The sequence below is a fragment of the Oncorhynchus mykiss genome, chromosome 29, assembly GCF_057628025.1.
Source record: "Oncorhynchus mykiss isolate SJ-2025 chromosome 29, ASM5762802v1, whole genome shotgun sequence".
NCBI lineage: Eukaryota > Metazoa > Chordata > Actinopteri > Salmoniformes > Salmonidae > Oncorhynchus > Oncorhynchus mykiss.
Genome location: NC_143050.1, coordinates 23,349,039 through 23,365,582, shown reverse-complemented (window position 1 = coordinate 23,365,582; position 16,544 = coordinate 23,349,039). Strand labels below are relative to the sequence as shown.

Below are 16,544 nucleotides of genomic sequence, written 5' to 3'. Positions count from 1 at the left end.
AGAAATCTAGCTTTGATAAAGGCAGAGAAATACCAGTTGTTTTGGTCATTTTCGAGTAATTCTTGGTAATTTCTAGTGGATCCATATTTGTAGGTTTATTTCTTGCTATGGTTTAAGGTAATGATTGTAATGGGGAGTTGTAGTTCAATAGGCCATGTAGATTGGGTAATGTGGGACATTTTTATTAATCTAATTTTCCCTAGCTAAAGACAACTGCTGAGACACCTCCTAGTTCCCCTTCTACTTATATTTCAATTGACACTGAAAATGATCCTCATAATCATATGAAAAGTTAGGAGTAGTGATGCATCTATATGATTTTTTGGGGCCGATAACGGTATCCGATATTTTCCTTGCCAAAAAAACCTGATACCGATAACCGATATTTGAAATTTTATCAACCTTTTAAGTGTTATAGTACAGTTAAATAGTTAACACACACACATGAACGCAGTGGCCTAAGGCACTGCATCTCAGTGCAAGTGGCGTCACTACAGTCCCTGGTTCGAATCCAGGCTGTATCACATCCGGCCGTGATTGGGAGTCCCATAGGGTGGCGCACAATTGTCGCAGCGTCGTCCGGGCCGTCATTGTAAATGAGAATTTGTTCTTAACTGACTTGCCAAGTTAAATAAAGGTTACACACACCACACTGACCAAAAAGTTATTTTTTTGGCATTTACGTATGTCCCCATTACCAGTAAAACATAATCAAAACCTATTTATTTTACTTACTTGCTGTGCTGTTTCGTGGTTCATTTGTTCAGTCATTTCATTCATAACCAGGATTTCTATGTAACACCGTTTGGGTCTTTGCGTGTCAAAAAAGATACATGTCAAATAACACTATTTGACATGTCAAATAACACAACATCTGCTTTAGTAGCTATAGTTAGCTAGCTAACTATATAGCTAGGTGTCATTGTCTAAAATAACCCTAATTTGTAAGACAGTTCTTATTTGATTAATGGTGGTCGGACCCATCTATGTGAAGCTAGCCACAATAAGGATTAGCCACAATAATGGACTTTGCACTTAGCCTTCAAAGTAAAAGTATTGCATAATTATACTATTTGTATTAATTTGCCTCACTGTCAAAGACATACTTTTATTTTGAAGGCAAACTGCAAATTACACAATTGTGCATAATCCCTATTGTGGCTAGCTTCACAACACATAACCCGGCCCGGTCGAGCCTCACTAGCCAGATGAAGCTAGCTGGCTGCATATTACGTTAGCTTTGGGCAACAGGGTTAAGTAGCTGGCTAGCTATTTATTTTCATGAACTGAAGTTCAATTTCAATAGGCAAAAAAATAAGTAGCAACCTAGCAAATAATTACTCACAAGGATTCCTAAATCATTGCTAAGAATAATGAAAATGACTGCAGTTTCTACTGGTCATTGTTTTCAGGCTGGTTGTATTGGTGCTAGCTAGGTACCAAGCTAAAGCTAACTAGCTACCCCAGAAGTTGCGGTCCAACAAATTATGCTTTATTACCAACGCGGTATTGTGAACACATCGTTTGTGGCCGGTGTTTGCAGACTTTTTTGTACAGCTTTGACAGTGCTACTGTATCTTTTTTGACATGCAAAGACCCAAACGGTGTTCCATCGTATGTATGTTGTGAAACTAATAGCAGTGACGCTATTACTGTGTAACTCCGGTAGGGCAACATCTGAAAAATAGCGCACTTGGTAGTGTGCTCGACCAGTCAGTAAAAGCCAACATCACCCATGACAGGGAACAGTTGACTGTCAAGGTCAATGAATTCCATTATCTTGGCTTTAATGGATTTCGCCCTTTGAGTTGTCTCACTGAAATGTTCTTACTCTTTCAAATGACTGCTGGACTTGTTCACTGCTCGATCCACACAGCAGACATTGTGGGCTAGGTTAGGAATGCTGTGTTGCACGTGTAGCGCAACATTTTACGTGGCGTTATTACATCAAGTATCTATGTTATATAGGTATGCACGGTAGCTTTGACATGGGTTTTTAACATCGCCGTTAAACTAGACATCGGCCAATACTTATGTTGGCATTTTTAGCTAATATTGTCCTATTCCGATATGTTCACCGATATATCGTGCATCCATAGTTAGGAGTCGATTAAACAAGGGTAGAGAGGCACAGTCAGTGTCCCCGTGCGCTGTCCCCTTGGCAGGCAGTCCCAGTATATTAGGATCCCCTCTGCCCCGTGTGTTAGTGAATCCCTGGGCCAGGGCCCGTGAATGCACACCATGAATGGGGACTGCCACTGTCTAATGACCGGGGTTTGGCGAAGCTGAATAAAGTGTGTTTATCTCATGGTGACCTAGAACCGGAGTTAAACAGGCATTAGTAACATGCCTCCAGTCAGACAAGCCAGGGCCTTCTCTTCAAGGAGGGATGGATGGGGAGGAGTGGGGTAACACGCCATTCTGGGGCTTTTTCCCTACCTCTGTCTGGCTCTTTCTCACTATCCCTCTCTCTTTCGCTATGGATTTTTCTCATTCTGTCTGTGTATAATCCAACCTTGTGTGCTGTTTGAATCTGTCAAGTTGTATAATTCTTTGTCTCTCTCTTTCTCTGCTGTGTCTGTGCAAACAGAGAGGTAGGCTAATGTTGTTCAGAGCATACTGGTTGAGGGTACTCTCAATACTCTTCTTCAACAAACAGCCCATCATGAGATCTTTACTCTCAACTCACAATTTTGTAGGAAATTTGGATTAGGGACAAATCATCTATTGACTACCACATTTTTCTTTGTTGTCACGCAACTGTAGTGGGGTTTAAGCAGAATATGAAAAATGTAAAAGCCAGTCTCTGATCTCTCCCCTCCACAAGTGATCAAAATTTAATAGGACGATATGCAAGCCAGGCATTTCCGTGAGAGGAGAGTCTGAGATGGATATTGGCTGTGAATAATGCACACCAAAGCCTTCAATTCAGTCTGGAACTAAAAACACTCATGTTTGCGTCAAGCATTAAGAGGTGTCCTCAAAGCGTCTCTCATGAGCCCAAACGCTCACACTCCCTTTCCATATCCCTCTATCTCTCTCAGGGGAGGGTTACGTCTCTCCTCTGGGGAGGGTTACGTCTATTTCAGAAAATGATCAGCTGGCCCCCTATCCTCCAGAGCGAAGGATGTTCACAGAGAAGGAATGTAAAAGAGTTTCTCTCACAGACAGCTATGGGTTCTGTAAGGTCACAGCGGTCCCTCTTGGCCTAGGCCCGAATTCACAATATCTTCTTAAGAAGAAACGTATACTTAAGTGCCATTTTTTCCTTAAGTTTATACTTAAAAATACATTAATGAAAAGTTGCTATTCCTCAATAAAGTTCTTAAACTTAAGGCAGAGAGAAAATAAGTTAATGAAAGCAATTGAACATGTTTAATTCACTCACAAACTTAATCTTACATTTTCAGTATTGATTGTTTTAAATCCAATTTAAAAAATTGACCAGTAATCTCAGTAAAAATATGCTATTATGATTGTCCTTGCTAGCTAGATAGCTAGCTAGCTCGGTTGCCTAGCGACAATCATCTTAAGAAGATAGTTAAGAAGTTCATCATTGTAAATAAGAATTTGTCCTTAACTGACTTGCCCAGTTAAATAAAGGTTAAATAAAAATACAATTATTCTTCCAGACCTCGGAAGGCATTGTGGTCTCTTCCACTGTGACTCCCCGTAACATCCTCTGACTGGTGTCTTCTCACTCACCTACAGTGAGGTAATATGTGCTCATGGCGGGAGTGTGGTCTATGTTCTCTCCTGTCATCTTCATGGTGTATACAGTGAGAAACGAGGTCAGTGTAAACACGGCTAAGAGAGCCATGCAATATTCATGAGCCTTCACCGTGTTTAACGAGAACTCTGGGAGTTGTATTCTTTTGAGAGGCCTCGACAGGGACACAAAATACAGCCCCTTTTGTTTTGTTTTGTTTGGGCTGCGGCTGCCTTTGGAATGAATTAGCGGATTTGTTTATGTGTTTGAAGGAGAAATACAGGCGGAAAAACTGTCGCGCTGAGCCGTGCGGTGCACAACGACTCCCACAGAGATCAGATGCTTCAATATTTATAAGATGCTTTTTTTTCTCCTCCCAAAGAAAAACTACTTTCAGTTTTCAAAACAGTGCTTGGCTTTGTGTCTGGTTAACTGTTTCATACTGTTTCATATTTCAAGCGGTCGTGTCTGATTCTCGGCAGTCAGTGAGAGTTTCACACTATAGGGAGGGAGGAAGGAAGGGGGGATGGAGTGGGGAGTCTTAGGCCTGAGCATTAGAAGTAGAGGAAGAATGGAAGGAAGAGGAGGTGCAATTCATTTTTCTCATCTTACTCTAATCTTCTCCAGAGAGCTACAGTTGTAGTTGAGATCTTCGGAGCTTTCAGCATTGATCTGTGGGATTTGGTGTGAGAGAGAGAGAAGTTGGGGAGCGAGAGAAGATACCTTTTGTTATTGATAACATTGATGGGGACATTTTTTCTCTCCACTGGATATGTTTATACGTTAGAAGTGCTTGCCTCCTTCACTAACCACGGTTTCCTCCTGGGTTGAGTGAGGCCTCGAGTGAGGCCTTCAGTTTGATGGCTTCTAAAACTTGAGGTTTCTTTGCTCTTGTCCATTCACATCCATATTTCCATCCACCCTACACACACTCTCTCTCTCTCTCTCTCAGTTCTTTTCCTCTACCTTTCAGATCTCTCCTTTTCATGTTGTCCTCTGCTAACTTTTCGTCCATATACTTTACATCTTGACCTTTTTCATCCAGACTTTACTCTGTCTGAGTCAGGATTATAACCCAGGTGGTGAGTGAGAATACAGTCTCACTAGTCCATATAATTCAAGAGACTATAACTTGTTTAGCTTTCTTGAAAGCTATTTCTTAAAGGGCAATTCTGCCACTTTTCAACTTCATATTCAATATTTCCAACACCAAACCAGTGTCTACATATGTGAAAATGGTGCGTTTCAATGATTTGTGGTTAAAATGATTAGAAGAAAGGTCATAAAAAGAGGTTAGGATTAAAAGCAAAAAAAATTTGATTTTCAAAAACTGCAACGAGTTTTTAAAATGTTTTAACTTTTGAAGATGTCATCGGTTAGTTCTTTTTTTTCCACAAAACATAGAAATGCACTGTAGACATTGCTATTGTGCTGGAGATAGGTAGTAAGGTTTTACTGCTGCTTCTCTGCAGGTATTTCCTCCTCGGGCTGGGACAGAATCATTGTTTGTTTTGCCTTCCTGCTCGCTCCTCCTCGGAGGTGATCATTCACAAGGCAGGGGTGTGTGTGTGTGTGTGTGGGGTCTTGGCTCAGCGGATAATGCCCTGTGCTGCTCTCTCATCCGGTGGTGCACTGCTGTGACTGGACACATACTGTATGCAGCAAAAATGCACATGCACACAGTGTGTTCGCATAATACACACTCAACCACACACGTCAGGGTGGAGATTATAACAGAACATGGCCAAGATGTTCAAATGTTCATAAATGACCAGCATGGTCAAATAATAATAATCACAGTAGTTGTCGAGGGTGCAGCAAGTCAGAAGCTCAGGAGTAAATGTCAGTTGGCTTTTCATAGCCGATCATTAAGAGTATCTCTACCGCTCCTGCTGTCTCTAGAGAGTTGAAAACAGCAGGTCTGGGACAGGTAGCACGTCTGGTGAACAGGTCAGGGTTCCATAGCCACAGGCAGAACAGTTGAAACTGGAGCAGCAGCACGGCCAGGTGGACTGGGGACAGCAAGGAGTCATCGTGCCAGGTAGTCCTGAGGCATGGTCCTAGGGCTCAGGTCCTCCGAGAGAGAGAAAGAAAGAGAGAAAGAGAGAATTAGAGAGAGCATACTTAAATTCACACAGGACAACGGATAAGACAGGAGAAGTACTCCAGAAATAACAAACTGACCCTAGCCCACCGACACATAAACTACTGCAGCATAAATACTGGAGGCTGAGACAGGAGGGGTCAGGAGACACTGTGGCCCCATGCGATGGACATTGTTAAAACTGCATTCCAGCTGAGGTCTATTCCACAAGTTACCACTGGCTAAATCTATGATGTTAAAATGCCTATTTACTCTGTTCCATCTGACTGCGCAATCTACTCATCAGCCAGGCAATTTATTAACTTGATCTCCACTATAAAAAGCATCTAGACATTATCTCACATTTCTTTTAGACTAACATTTAGTTTTCAACAGCAGAGATTTGTATAAATATTGCTGTCTGTCTCTCCGACATTTGGAACATTGTTTCAATATTGAAATTAAATCTGGTAACCCGTTGTATAAAAGTGATAATGCCCTCAAACCCCGTGTTTGGAGGATATATTGGCACGGTTTGCAACATGCAACAACATATCACTTAAGTATCTTTCAACCTTTGCTAAATGTATTTGTGACAGCAAGCCTTCCCGTGTGTCTCTCTCCAGCCCAACGACCCGGTGACTAACATCTGCCAAGCAGCCGACAAGCAGCTCTTTACACTGGTGGAGTGGGCCAAGAGGATCCCCCACTTCTCTGAGCTGCCCCTGGACGACCAGGTCATCCTCCTACGAGCAGGTGAGTTCAACATGACCAGGTCATGAACATTCATCAGACCACATCAGCATCCCCATGGGCAGGTCACTGCAGCATTATGGACTTTGTGGGCTATTTGTAGGTCAAGAGCAGTCAATCTCATAGAATGAATCATCTGTCATATTCTTTATGTATGCTATCATCATTTGTGAATTTTTTACAAGTATTTTCCCTATATGTTGCCCTTGCTAATTGCTTGTCTCTCCTTATACGACCGGTGGGTCTAATCCTGAAAGCTGATTGGTTAAAACCGCATTCTAGCCGGTGTCTATTCCACAAGTTACCACCGGCTAAATCTATGACGTTAAAATGCCTATTTACTCTGTTCCATCTGACTGCACAGTCCACTGTCTCATCATCCTACCCAGGCAATTTATAAACTTGATTTTAAACTAACATTTGGTTTTCAACGGCGGAGATTTGTATAAATCTTGCTGTCTGTCTCTCCGGCATTTGCAACATTGTTTCATTATTCAAATTCGATCTCCAGCTGTCCCATAGTAATGAACATGTCGGGAGTCGGGATGAGACAGGTAGGCAGCTTTTCTCAGCCAGTTGAAATTATGAATCAACACCATTTTTATGGATATATACAAAGAACTATCAATAGAAAACAGGAAAAATGAAAAGAAGTGCAGCTAGTTTGAAGTCTTTCCAGCTTCAGTTTGAAGTGATTGTGTTAGCTGTGCTCTAGGTTAGCTCCTGACAAGAGAACTTATGTTCAATGCCAGGTGAAATTGAGCATCATTAGCTCATTGTTATGGATGAATCCAAAATAAATGTCACTAGAAAACAGCTTAAACAAACGCAAATGCAGCTACTTCGTTGTTATTCTGGCTGCACTGTTTGACATGACTGTAAGTTAGTAGTAGTTGGCTAGCTGGCAAGCAAGGGATAAGAACGTTGCCAGCCAATATGGGTCGCGACCATAGATACAGAGCAAAAAGACTGGCAACCCGAACCGATAGTAATGGACAACCAGTCGGCTTGGGTAGCAACCCTAGATTTGTGTCAGGACTATATCTTGTGGAAGGATGAAATGAATTCATCAAAATATTTTTTTTATAAAAATATGTCAATCATTATTTGAATATGTTGATAACTTGTTGTATAAAAGCAATAATGCCCTCAAAGCCGGTGTTTGGAGGATATATTGGCATCGTTTGCCGGCCCTCGACAAACCTGTGCCAAAATATCCTCCAAACACCTGCTTCTTGTGTATTATCACTGAAGAATTACACAGTTCACTTCCAAACTCACCCTGGGGAGGCCCGTCCATCCCCATCCATCTCTCTAACCCTCTCCTACCCCGTCTAACCATTCTCCTTCTGGGTACCCATAGTGATTGAGAGAGTGAGACCTTCTGAGAAAGAGCTGTTCTGGAGCTAGCTGAGAGCGTCCTCTCTCTTCTTCTCAGCCCTCAGCTCACGCCTTCTATAAATAACCACTTTAGCTCTGCTGTCTCACAGATTAAAGCATTCTAGCCCCTCTCATTTCCAACTCAACTCTGGGGAAAAGCGGATAGTGTTGCTAGGCAGAATAGTTAAAGGAGCCCTGTCACTCAAACAGCACAACGCTCTCCGTGCCTTACCCTTACTTGGTAAATGAAGTGTGTTGCCTTTATTGGGATGGCAGGAGCAGTACACCCTGTTAAACACTTGTCTCTCTGGGAAGCACATCTGAGATGGGCTACTGATGGCCCACAACCTATGCATGAAAGAGCATTCTGGTTTGCCTATTCAGCCTAGAATTGATTCATTGGAATTCCCTTCCCTTGAAGTCAGTTCAATTTAGTTTGAATGTTGAATGCAACTTGATGAACTTTGTAATAGGTTTTCACTCTTTATCTCTCGTCTCTCACTTTTTTCCCTCAGGGTGGAATGAGCTCCTCATCGCATCCTTCTCACACCGTTCGATAGCGGTGAAAGATGGGATCCTCCTGGCAACAGGGCTACACGTCCATCGTAACAGCGCCCACAGTGCTGGAGTGGGAGCCATCTTTGACAGGTAGTCAAGCTCACCCTGTTGACACTGCCTTGATACAATCAGCTTTGTGAAATACATTTTTGTTGGTTGCTATGCGAAGTTTCCACAGTTTCCACAATTAGGGCAAGAGAAAAGTAGACCCTGACCTGTAACAGTGAAAAGGCTCTATCAGAAGAAGAGGTAGTGATGCGTAACAGAGAGTGCTCTTATTATTGATTAACACACATTCATTAAATATGTATGGCTACAGGCAACGGACATCACAGGGAGATGGAGATCTGCTCAGACAGACATTTTGAAAAAATCTATTTAAATGCGTTCCTGATGAAATCCCACTCTTTTCACTGCAATCCCATGGCAGGCTGTGACTATTCCAAAGCAGATATTGACCTTCTTTTCCATTAGTCACATTTGATGCCTATTGTTGCATTGTTTGTTTTTTAAAGTCACATTTGTATAGACGAATGTATACAAAAGAACAGTATCAAGATATGCCTTCTCAGTGTACACAGAAGTTGATAAGGCCATCCACTGTGAGATCAATCCAACAGATTGTATTGTTAAGCACTCCAACACTCTAAACCCTGTGTCCCCTGGCACGCTGAGTCACAAACTGAAGTGTTCTTTTGAGGGCAACAGCTCTCTCTCTCTCTCTCTCTCTCTGTCTCTCTCTCGCTCTCTCTCTCTCTCTCTCTCTTTCTCTCTCTCTCTGCTCTCTTTCTCTCTTCTCTCTCTCCCTCTCTTTCTCCCCCCTCCCACTCTCTCTCTCCATCTCCCTCTATCCCCGGCTGGGAATCTGTACTCAGTGATTAGCATACTGCCAGTTCACTACTTCTAATGGATGGATTACATCTTTGCATTAACTGGGGAAGCATTAAGATGACTGATAATGAAGCTCTATCTGCTCCTTCTCTTCTCCTCTCCTTTCCTCTTCTCTTTTCTCTGCCATACAAATGAAGAGGGCGGTTAACTTAAACACTCAAGTCTTTTTTTACCCTCATTGTTCCAACAGGAAAATTAAATTAGGATGAGCTAAGAGCTGCAATTGACTTGAAAGAGTGACATAGGGAGAGGGACATAGGGAGAGTGACATAGGGAGAGTGACATAGGGAGAGGGACATAGGGAGAGTGACATAGGGAGAGGGACATAGGGAGAGGGACATAGGGAGAGTGACATAGGGAGAGGGACATAGGGAGAGTGACATAGGGAGAGTGACATAGGGAGAGGGACATAGGGAGAGGGACATAGGGAGAGGGACATAGGGGGACACATAGGGAGAGGGAGAGGGACATAGGGAGACACATAGGGAGAGGGACATAGGGAGAGTGACATAGGGAGAGGGACATAGGGAGAGTGACATAGGGAGAGTGACATAGGGAGAGGGACATAGGGAGAGGGACATAGGGAGACACATAGGGACATAGGGAGACACATAGGGAGAGGGACATAGGGAGACACATAGGGACATAGGGAGACACATAGGGACATAGGGAGACACATAGGGACATAGGGAGACACATAGGGACATAGGGAGACACATAGGGAGAGGGACATAGGGAGACACATAGGGACATTGGGAGACACATAGGGAGAGGGACATAGGGAGAGTGACATAGGGAGAGGGACATAGGGAGAGGGAGAGAGAGAGAGCGGGCGTGATGGAGTCAGAGAGGGGTGAGGAGTTTGAGCAGTCGGGTCATACTCCCAAAACGAAACGTAACCCCGCCTAGTGATGTCACACGCGGGCGCTGGGAATGTCAGTGTTCGGTTACAGTCTGTGATTGTGTTTGCACTATGTCGTTCATGTATTTCCTTTTATCAGACATGTTCAAGCAGCTTGAATTACGTGGTGTAGGCAGGGCTGTACCATTTATAGCTGGTTGAAAATCCCATGTGTGTCAGGCCAGTGGGGCCTTGTTGTCAATTGATTTGTATTGAGTTTCCATTGAGTTTCACCTGTAGATAAAGGAGGGTGTAATGAACGGTGACCAAGGGAGGTGTTGCTGGCTGATGGTCAGATCTCTAAGAGCCTGTCTATGTGTCTCCCTCTCTCCATCCAGAGTGCTCACAGAACTGGTGTCCAAGATGAGAGACATGCAGATGGATAAGACAGAGCTGGGGTGCCTTCGAGCCATTGTCCTCTTCAACCCAGGTATCACATACATACACTCCTACCACCCCTTTAATCCAGAGCCTTTTAGATTAGATGATTAGATTATAATAACAGAAAAAAGGGGTTCTGCTTGAATACACATGTTCCTGCTACTTTAACCTCCCAAACAATGACTGCACATGATACCAGTAAACTCTTATACTGTGTGGCCCTCAAGGACCATAATACACCCTCTTTGTCGTGCTGCTGCTCCAGTTTCAACTGTTCTGCTGCGGCCTTTGAACCCTGACCTGTTCACTGGACGTGCTACCTTGTCCTGGACCTGCTTTTTTTGACCCTTTCTCTCTCTCTCTCTCTCTCTCTCTCTCTCTCTCTCTCTCTCTCTCTCTCTCTCTCTCTCTCTCTCTCTCTCTCTCTCTCTCTCTCTCCCTCCCTCCCTCCCTCGATCTCTCTCTCCCTCTCTACCGCACCTGCTGTCTCGACCTCTGAATGCTCGGCTATGACAAGACAACTGACAGTTAATTCTGAGGTGCTGACTTGTTGCACCCTCTACAACCACCGTGATTATTATTTTACTTTGCTGGTTATCTATGAACATTTGAACATCTTGGAGAACGATCTGGCCTTAATGGCCATTTACCCTTATAATCTCCACCTGGCACAGCCAGAAGAGGACTGGCCACCCATCAGAGCCTGGTTCCTCTCTAGGTTTTTTCCTAGGTTCCTGCCTTTCTAGGGAGTTTTTCCTAGCCACCATGCATCTACATCTGCATTGTTTGGGGTTTTAGGCTGGGTTCTGTGTAAGCACTTTGTGACATCTGCTGATGTAAAAAGGGCTTTATGAATACATTTGATTGATTGATTGATTGATTGATGCACACACACCACCATCACCCACCAGACCCATGTTCCTGAAGTGTTTTTTCCCACCCACGTAAGTGGCATGGCACTTATGTGGCCCTCAGCACTCTGCCCACAGTGCCCACAGACAGCCTCTAGCCTCCAACCTTCTGCTTTGCAAGTCCTCTGATAGCCCTCTGCTAGCCCTCTGCTCTGCTAGCCCTCTGCTCTGCTAGCCCTCTGCTCTGATAGGCCTCTGCTCTGATAGCCCTTTGCTAGCCCTCTACTCTACTAGCCCTCTGCTCTGCTAGCCCTCTGCTCTGCTAGCCCTCTGCCCTGCTAGCCCTCTGCTCTGATAGCCCTCTGCTCTGATAGCCCTCTGATAGCCCTCTACTCTACCAGCCCTCTTCTAGCCATCTGCTAGGCCTCTGCTCTGCTAGCCCTCTGCTTTGCTACCCTTCTGCTCTGCTACCCTTCTGCTCTGCTACCCTTCTGCTCTGCTAACTCTCTGCTCTACTAGCCCTCTGCTCTGCTAACTCTTTGCTAGCCCCCTGCTCTGCTAGCCCCCTGCTCTGCTAGCCCTCTGCTCTGCTAGCCCTCTGTGGGGCCATGTCTATGTTCCCTCAGCCCTATGTTCCCTGGGCCCTTGTTCCCTCAGACCCATGTTCTCTCAATTCTATATTTTAAACGCGGTAGTGTGCGTGGTCAATGGTGCGGTCTCCGACTGGACATTTTACTGGCTGCAGAGCAGGAATTGCAGTTTTAAAGGTAATTTCTTCCAATTCTATACAGTTAGCCATGGGGCTGAGAGAATATTTTCAGTTACAAATCTAATTAACTTCCATTCCACACATTTCGCAATGGCTTAATCTGTGTTCTTATGCAATCTGAGTGACTCAAACATTATATCAAACTCAATGGGGTCCCCATGCCAATGGTGATTGTTAGTTCTCAAAGATAATCTTAAAACATCGTTTATATCGTTTAAAAGAGTAACTTTCATGAATTTTTTTTATTTTTATCGAAAGCCAGATTTTTTAGGCTTATTTATAGTGAAACACATCAATTATGGTCTTCATTTTGACAATTTGTTCCTTTTGTTCCTAGCAGTTCAACTCTAACGTTACCATTGATATTGTGATGTAAATGCACATTGAGAAGGGAGGGCTTTGGTATGAAATATATTTGATATACAGTATATATACAGTACCAGTTAAAGGTTGGACACACCTACTCATTCAAGAGTTTTTCTTTATTTTTTTACTATTTTCTACATTGTAGAATAATAGTGAAGACATCAAAACTATTAAATAACACATATGGAATCATGTAGTAACCAAAAAAGTGTTAAACCAGTCAAAATATATTTTATATTTGAGATTCTTTCAAGTAGCCACCCTTTGCCTTAATGACAGCTTTGTACACTCTGGGCATTCTCTGAACCAGCTTCATGAGGTTTTCACCTGGAATGCAATTTCTTTCCTTCTTAATGTGTTTGAGCCAATTAGTTGTGTTGTGACAAGGTAGGGGTGGTATACAGAAGATACCAAATAGGGCTAAAAGACCAAGTCCATGTTATGGCAAGAACAGCTCAAATAAGCAAAGAGAAATAACTGACCAACATTACTTTAAAACATGTCAGTCAAGCCGGAAAATTTCAAGAACTTTGAACGTGCAGTCGCAAAAAACATCAAGAGCTATGATGAAACTAGCTCTCAAGAGGACCGCCACAGGAAAGGAGGACTCAGAGTTACCTCTGCTGCATAGGATAAGTCAGAGGTGTGGACTCGTGTCACATGACTTGGACTCAAGTCAGACTCGAGTCACAAATATGAATGACTTGCAACTCGACTTTGACTTTAACACCAATGACTTCATTTGGACTTGAGCCTTTTGACTTGAACTAACTTGATACCCTCCCCAAGCCCAAATATTTAAAATGATGCTATTAAAAAAAATGTGCAGCACATCAACTCTTCATTTAATGGATTACAGTTTGAATCGGACAGCAGCCAATCAAATTGTGTTAGCTGAGAAAAAGTTGCGCGTGGCAGTGCAGAGGAAAGTCGGTGGGTGAATTCAGGTGGAGCCCTTGGAAAGATGATATCCCAAATTATTATTTTCGGATATAAAGACTACGCTGTAGTCAACAAAAAACAGATTGCAACTTGCAAAACATGCTTGAAGAAAATTACAGACGGAGGCGCAACAACTTCCAACTTTGTTCAACATTTGTAGCATTTGTAGCTGCACAAAGAATGATAAGTCGTGGACCGCTATATATAACTTTGCTAGTGTAGCATGTAGGCTAACGTAACGTTAAATCAATGAGCCTCCACACAGTTAGTCAGTGCGGGAACGTGATCATTGCACCCAAGATTGAGCTACAACTGGCTAGGCAGTTGACAGCCTAAATCCTGCCTGATGTTACTGCTGTTCCTAAACCCATTGACATACGTTAGCCTACTGTAACCACACACAGAGAGGGTGTGTGTGTGTGCGTGTGTGTGTGAAGGTTGGGCGATTCTGTACAAGCCTACATCGCCCGATTGCGCTCCATAGAGATCCTCGATAGTCGATCATTATTGGTGGGGGGGGGATCTCATGACTACCCATGAGACAGAGAAAGTAATAAATATACGAGCATTCATGATTTGTGTAAATGTAATTTACTAACTACTACTCTTGTTAAAAATCTGAAATTGTATTACATTTGGTGAAGAGCACATTATGACTTGTTTAGGACTCGAAACTCAAAGTTTAGGACTTGAGACTTGACTTGAGACTTGTCGGTCTTGACTTGACTCAGACTTGCCTGTCTTGACTTGGGACTTGAGTGCTAAGGCGTGAGACTTACTTGTGACTTGTAAAACAATGACTTGGTCCCACATCTGGAGAGAGTTAACTGCACCTCAGATTGCAGCCCAAATAAATGTAACACACACATCTCAACATCAACTGTTCAGAGGAGACTGTGTGAATCAGGCCTTCATGGTCGAATTGCTGCAAAGAAACCACTACTAAGGACACCAATTTTAAGAAGGGACTTGCTTGGGCCAATAAACACGAGCAATGGACATTAGACCGGTGAAAATCTGTCCTTTGGTCTGATGAGTCCAAATGTAAGATTTTTGGATCCAACCACCGTGTCTTTGTGAGACGCAGAGTAGGTGAACGGAAGATCTCCGCATGTGTGGTTCCAACCGTGACGCATGGAGGAGTAGGTATGATGGTGTGGGGGTGTTTTGCTGGTGACACTGTCAGGGATTTATTTATAATTCAAGGCACACTTAACCAGCATGGCTACCAGAGCATTCTGCAGCGATACGCCATCCCATCTGGTTTGCGCTTAGTGGGACTATCATTTGGTTTCCAACAGGACAATGACCGAAAACACACCTCCAGGCTGTGTAATGGCTATTTGACCAAGAAGGAGAGTGATGGAGTGCTGCATCAGATGACCTGGCCTCCACAATCACCCAACCTCAATCCAATTGAGATGGTTTGGGAGGAGTTGTACCGCAGAGGGAAGGAAAAGCAGCTAACAAGTGCTAAGCATATGTGGGAACTCCTTCAAGACTGTTGGAAAAGCATTCCTCATGAAGCTGGTTCAGAGAATGCCAAGTGTGCAAAGCTGTCATCAAGGCAAAGGGTGGCTACTTGGAAGAATCTCAAATATATTTTGATTTGTTTAACACATTTTTGGTTACTACATAATTCAATATGTGTTATTTCTTCATAGTTTTGATGTCTTCACTATTATTCTACAATGTAGAAAATAGTAATATTAAAGAAAAACCCTTGAATGAGTTGGTATGTCCAAATGTTTGACTGGTACTGTATATATATACTGTTTATTATATATATACACTACCGTTCAAAAGTTTGGGTTCACTTATAATTGTCCTTGTTTTTGTACAGTGCAAACATTGTTAATGTTGTAAATTACTATTGTAGCTGGAAACGGCAGATTTTTTATGGAATATCTACATAGGCGTACAGAGGCCCATTATCAGCAACCATCACTCGTTGTGTTAGCTAATCCAAGTTTAGCATTTTAAAAGGCTAATTGATAATTGGAAAACCATTTTGCAATTATGTTAGCACAGCAGAAAATGGTTGTCCTCATTAAAGAAGCAATAAAATTGGCCTTCTTTAGATTAGTTGAGTATCTGGAGCATCAGCATTTGTGGGTTCGATCACAGGCTCAAAATGGCCAGAAACAAAGCACTTTCTTCTGAAACTCGTCAATCTATTCTTGTTCTGAGAAATGAAGGCTATTGCAAGCGAGAAATTGCCAAGAAACTGAAAATCTGGTACAACGCTGTGTACTACTCCCTTCACAGAACAGCGCAAATGGGCTCTAACCAGAATAGAAAGAGGAGTGGGAGGCCCCGGTGCACAACTGAGCAAGAGGACAAGTACATTAGAGTGTCTAGTTTCAGAAACAGTCGCCTCACATGTCTTCAACTGGCAGCTTCATTAAATAGTACCCACAAAACACCAGTCTCAACGTCAGCAGTGAAGAGACAACTCCGGGAGGCTGGCCTTCTAGGCAGAGTTCCTCTGTCCAGTGTCTGTGTTATTTTGCGTAAATACTAAAATACTGGTTGGATTGAATCGAGCCAATAATCTTAATTTTCAAGGTGATGATTGCACTTTTCTTCACAACACCTCAATGTGTCCACATTTAAAATATATTTTTCACTGGGATTTTGGGGGGATTCGAACTTACAAATATATATTTTTAAATCATATTTTGGGGCGTGGCGGTAACGATTTAACAGTGGTGACCCACCGCTGCTAAATGAATACAGGGGAAACACAGATAGGGTTGAGGGAATATAGGCCTGAGGGAATAAAGGGTGCAGGGAACAGACGTGTGAGGGGACATAGGGCTGAGGTAACATATATTGAGGGAACATAGGGCCCAGGGATCATAGATCACAGGGATCATAGATCACAGGGCTGAGGGAACACAGGTTGAGGGAACTTAGGGCCCAGGGAACATAGGAGTGAAAGAGAACATAGGGTGGAC

The 16,544-nt window shown here is 43.1% G+C and overlaps 1 protein-coding gene across 4 annotated transcripts in view; it reads left to right on the top strand.

Annotated features, from left to right (window-relative positions):
* LOC110509348 (retinoic acid receptor RXR-alpha-A) overlaps positions 1-16,544 on the top strand; it is a 146,003-nt gene that overhangs the window by 114,842 nt on the left and 14,617 nt on the right. For all 4 annotated transcript variants that reach the window (XM_036967462.2, XM_036967460.2, XM_090226844.1 and 1 more), the window contains exons 7-9: positions 6,419-6,548; positions 8,441-8,573; positions 10,614-10,705. In XM_036967462.2, coding sequence (XP_036823357.2) covers positions 6,419-6,548; positions 8,441-8,573; positions 10,614-10,705 — 355 coding nt within the window. The remainder of the gene's footprint in view (positions 1-6,418; positions 6,549-8,440; positions 8,574-10,613; positions 10,706-16,544) is intronic.